At 22.1% G+C, this 5,841-nt stretch overlaps 1 protein-coding gene across 1 annotated transcript; it reads left to right on the top strand.

The window, feature by feature from the left end:
* Positions 1–641: 641 nt before the first annotated feature.
* LOC126895994 (protein fem-1 homolog B) lies at positions 642–5,199 on the top strand. Its single transcript, XM_050668380.1, has 12 exons — positions 642–914; positions 978–1,155; positions 1,301–1,504; positions 2,041–2,202; positions 2,975–3,167; positions 3,262–3,405; positions 3,585–3,759; positions 3,977–4,120; positions 4,185–4,411; positions 4,477–4,590; positions 4,669–4,796; positions 4,862–5,199. The coding sequence occupies exons 1-12, from the start codon at positions 762–764 to the stop codon at positions 5,008–5,010; spliced, it is 1,971 nt and encodes a 656-aa protein (XP_050524337.1). The 5' UTR covers positions 642–761; the 3' UTR covers positions 5,011–5,199.
* The last annotated feature ends 642 nt before the right edge of the window (positions 5,200–5,841 follow it).

Below are 5,841 nucleotides of genomic sequence, written 5' to 3'. Positions count from 1 at the left end.
AAAGCGAAGAATATGTAAAATATATATAGATAATTCTTAATTTTATTTACAAATGATATATATTATTAAATAAATTTATAGCTGTTACATTTATTTAGATTATATATTTGTATAAGTAAATGTAATACCTATAAATTAAATTAATTATATATATATATTTATATATATATATATATTAATGAAAAATAAAATAATTACAGATAATATTTATTTTTTTACTTATAAAACCCACCCATAACTCTGTATGTGTCCTATTCATGAAAGAATTTTAAGCAAACTGAAAATATATATATCAAGGGGCTTAATATAATAAAAATATCTAATTTCGCTTAGGTTCTCTGAACTCAGAACTAATCATAGGTGTAAGGTGATATACTTTAATGCGGAGTAAATTTTAAGTTTCTACTTTACTAAGAAAAATAATAATAGATATGATTTTTTAAAATTTGTGTAGAGCTTATATCTGAATTGGTTAGTCAAACTTTTTTTTACGTCTGATGCACAATCACTGCTTAAGACACTCTAAATAACAGCTCAAATGACAATTAGTTACATTTTGAGCACCATTGGAACAACTTGTAAAGTGATAACAATTATAAATTTATTTTCATGGTAAGTGATAACTTATATTGATAAAAGAAATCAACAATTTTATTTTAAGTTAATGAACTAAGTGAGAAAAAAATTAATTGATATTTTACATTTAATTTCTTATAACTCTCTTGTTATGTAATTTTATTGTATTTTCTTTATTAGCCAATATGACTTTTTCAAATGGTTTTAAAACTCTTGCACCTTACAAGTTTAATATTAAAGAAGAATTACGTATATCTGTAAAAAAAGGATTAGAAGTTCATTTTTTTAAAGCATTAAGTCAATTTGAGAGTGATACAATAAATGATATAATTAATGAGGTATGCATAAATTTATTCATTTACTTAGTAATCTTGTACATATTTAATTCCTATTTATTGTAGACGTACACAGATAATGATAACCAAGTAAAGACTTTATTAATAGAAGCTGCCATTAATGGTCAAATAAAAATAATAAAACATTTATTAAATAAGTTTAAAGTTAATTTGAATGTAGAAGGTAAAGTCAAACATTTTGGTTCTATGGTTGAGGGAGCTACAGCCCTATGGTGTGCAGCTGGTAAACATAAATTATTAATGTTTAATAATTATTATAAAACACATATTTTTAATGAGTTTTCTATTTATATAAATTTATATGTTTACATATATTTTATATTACTTACTAAACTATTTAGTATCTACATCAAATTTGTTATACCTAGGTAGTGGACACCTGGAAATTGTTAAAATTCTACTTGAAAATGGTGCATTTGTTGATTATTGTACAAAAACTAAATCTACACCTTTAAGAGCTGCTTGTTATTTAGGAAGATTAGATATTGTTAAAAGTTTAGTAGAAAATGGAGCCAATGTTAATGCTACAAATATATTTAATAGTACTTGTCTAATGATTGCATCATATAGGGGTAAAGAATTAAGATTAAATATATTTTGATAAAAGTTTACAAAGTAACAATTTTAAAGAGTTAAAATGGTTAAGACTTAATTTAAGTTTTAGTAAAATATAATTTTAAGTATAAAAAATTACCAATTTATATTAACAAAATATAATTTACTGTTTGATATTAACAAAGAAACATGAAATAGTTTCACAAATTATATTTTGTTAAAACTTCTATTGCTCATTAAAAGTAGATCTTATTTTCTTAAATACTTAATTAGAAAAATCTAATTCGTATTGAAAATTCTAATTTATAATGCCATAAAAATTTAACTATTATTATTACTTTATTTTTATTAATATTAGTAGTATCCTTTAAAGCAATATTTACTCTCATGCTTCTAAAATTTTTAGATTAAATATCATTTAATATTTATTTCTTAATGATGTATTTTGAAAGAAAAAATAATGTGTAATTTTTTTAAACTGACCTTAATTAGATTATCTAAATTACTGTATTTTATCTAAAAGTCATTAAAAGGCTACAATAAATGATGTTAGGACATAAAAATGTTGTGAAGTTTTTATTGGAAAATGGTGCTGATGTCAATCAACAAACCAATTGTGGAGCAACAGCAATGCATTTTGCAGCTCAAGCCGATCATCTAAAAATCATACAAATGCTTTTAGCATACAATGCTAAACATTTAAAAAATGAACATAGTATGTATCTCATAGTTTTTAGATACTAATTCCATTATTTTCCTAGATAAAAAGTTTTCTTATAAAATAATTTACTTCTAAAGTATTTTATTGTGCTCTGGATATATTTATTGTGATGTTTGATATAGCTTGTTTTTTTGGTAAATAAAATTAACTTTAAAAGAATGTAAGCATAGAGAATTCTGCAAACTTTTTACACTATCGAAAAAAAATGTTTTGTTATTTTAAAATTAGAATAACTTAAGAAGGTGGGTTTTATTTTTATTTTTATGTTTTATTTCTAACATCCAATAGTTTGATTTCTTTTTAATGTGTAGATAAAAGATTAGATGTAATTAAAATATGTGCATAAAAATGTTTTAAAAACTTTAATTAATACACAATATTGTTCAAAGTAAATGATTAAAACTATGCTCATACACTTAATGCAACTCTGAAGTGCAGTAATCACACTAATGATCTACCAGTGATCACTATAATAATAATAATAAATTATTAAATTTTGGCTACATTCCATACAGTATTAATCTTCTTTACATATTTGAGTGTTAAATATTTACTTATAATGTTTAACATTGCACTTAATCCATTATTAGTAATGTTATACATATAATGTATATTATACTATACCTACTGTCTCTTACTATTGCAAGTATTTTACAGTTTTTTTTCATCTCAAGCTTTTTAATATTTTTATAAGCTTAATTAAAAAATATTAGAATTTTTTAAACATTTAATCTTGATATTTATCAAAAATTTTTAATTTTTTTAGGTCTTACTCCAATATTAGTTGCAGCTGAAAGAACTCATTTTGTTCTTGTATATTATCTTTTAGATGCACTTCATCTAAGTCGCGAAGAAAAAATTGAAGCTGAAGAATTACTTGGTGCATCATTTTTAAATGATAAAGACACATATGATAATCATCTAGGATTTACTATCTTGATGCATTCAATGGAAATGAGGTAATTTTACATAAAATTTATAATTTATTTTGAGTGTTTCTAATAATTTTTGTTGTAAGTACTGTATTTCAAACTTAAATATAAACATTTATAGGTATAATATGGACCCAGTTATTCCAAAAGAAACTTATGTTAAAGTTGAAGCTTATAATAATCGTATTGAATGTCAGACAGTTCAAGATTTAGCATATATAAAAGATGACCTAGAATCATTACACTATGAATCATTAATAATAAGGTAAAGGGTAATAATTATTTATATAATATTTCCAAAGAACTAAATTAACTTTCTACAATTAACAACTCGTATAAGAAAAATCATCCAAAGATAAGTATTTTCAAATGATTTTTGATTTCATTATTCTTTTCATTAAAAAAAGATGTTTGAACTTCTTTAATATTTTTGATACTTTTTAGAGAACGAATATTGGGTATAAAAAATGCAGACTTATTGCAGTCTATTATATATCGTGGAGCTGTTTATGCAGATTCTTATAATTTTACACCATGTATGAAACTTTGGTTACATGCAATGAAAATAGCTCAAGATAATCAAACTAGTATTCATAAGGATCTCTTGCGTTTTGCTCAAGTATATAGCTTATAAATTACTATATAAAAATTAAAAATCAATGTTCTGATAACTTCAATTTATGATTTGGTCACATTTTACCAGTTAATTTCCGGAAAAATTTGGTTGAAATTCCTCATTTTGCCTTAAGCCCAGCCTAACTTAATAATTTTAAATTACTTAAGTACATATTATTATATTAATTTCTTAAAAAATGAATAAGTATAATTTATTTTAGGTTTTTTGTCAAATGATTAAGGCTAATATATCCATTCAACTAATAGACTTAAAAAAAGTGTTAGAAGCTACAACTGAGGAGTTGAAGCGCAATAAAACAAAATTAATCAATAATTCTTCTGAAGAAGATAGAAAAGTGATTGAAGTAAGTATTGAACTTCTTAAAATAATTATATTTTTTTTAATTTTACTTAATTTTCTTAAACCAGATCGATTATTTTGGAAATATATTATCAACTCTTGGATTAATCATTATAACAAGCATTATATTAGTTCAAAATAATAATTTAGAAGATCCTCTTAAAGGAGAAATACTTAAAATAATAGTTGAAATTAATAAATTGAAAGTAAGAACATCTAAAGGACAATCATTACTTCATTTATGTCTCAACTATGATACAAATGTGGATAATTTATTTACAAACGGAATTTGTTGGTAAATAAAAGCATTAACTTTATTTAAAAGTTTAATAATTAATGAGTCACTTTAAATTATTTTAGTTTTCCTAATTATCCTACCATGAAATTATTAATTTATTGTGGAGCCAATGTCAATGCCATTGATAATAATCGAAATACACCACTACATTACCTTGATAAATTCATATCAGACTTGTATGTGTTTTTATAATATAAATATATTTATAAATTACTAATCATTGATAATTAATAAAAAAAAATGTATAATTTTAGTCCCCATATACCACATACAAGTAATCATTTAGACACTAAAAAAATGGTGATGGAATTGCTTGATTCTGGTGCACATACTGATTTTATCAATAATAGGGGCGTTTGTCCCCATACTGGATTTCTTAACAGTAATAATAAAAATATAATATTTAGTACAATTAATACTTTAATACAATTTAATAATGTTGTTTAGCTGTTTTTAAGTTAACAAACAATAATCCAATGAGTTTAAAATGTTTGGCTGCTAGAGAAGTCAGAAAAAATATTCCTAGAGAATATTATCTTAAACAGTTGCCTATAGAATTAAAAGACTTTACTGATTTACATGGAGTTGATGATTGATTAATATATCAGTAAAAATAGAGTATCATAGTAAAAATTTGAATTTAATAATTTTATAATAATTTTATTATTTAAAATTAGGTTGATGAATTATTTTTATTTATTTATAAAAGCTGTAAAAAGATCAATTACTTTCCTATACTTATGATAAATAGAATTTTAGTCATATAAATAACTTTGACCAATAAATCTTTTATATGTAAATTAATTTTTTTGTTATTGAACTTTTAGAGTATATGTTAGAATATTTTTAATTAATAAGTAGTCATATAACTTAACACATTAGATAACAGAGAAATATGTATAGTCAAAGTCTTTTCAAAGAAAACTCGTCTTGTTATAAAGTAAATTAACCATGTTGTTATTAATTGCAACATCGAAATTTTTTTATGTTTACCTTAAATTTCACAACTTTGTGTTCATATCTAGTCAAAATTCAATTGATAAAAACATTAAAATTTGTTATACTTTATGAAAATATTGTTAATATTAACTTTAATATAAAATATTTTCTATAATATTATAATTTAATTTATAGTAAATAGAAATTGGTAAATTTTTATTTTTGTTTTAAAAACACTTTATTAAGTTCGTTGATATGGAAATTAAATTTATAGTATTGTTTAAATTCTATTATTTTGGTATTTGTGTGAACCAATATGGTATATTTTATAGTTACTTATGGTTATAAATTACTCTATGTAAAATACATTAGATCTTTATTATGTCTAGAATTATTCTCAAAAAAAATTAATAATAAATATTGGCATTTATATATTTAATTGAAAGTGAAATTTTATAGATGTTATACATGAAAATTAATCTGACTCT

Source organism: Daktulosphaira vitifoliae, unplaced genomic scaffold, assembly GCF_025091365.1.
Source record: "Daktulosphaira vitifoliae isolate Bord-2020 unplaced genomic scaffold, ASM2509136v1 Scaffold_1, whole genome shotgun sequence".
Lineage (NCBI taxonomy): Eukaryota > Metazoa > Arthropoda > Insecta > Hemiptera > Phylloxeridae > Daktulosphaira > Daktulosphaira vitifoliae.
Note: the sequence above shows the minus strand (reverse complement) of the source record. Positions and strands in the feature narration are given on the sequence as shown.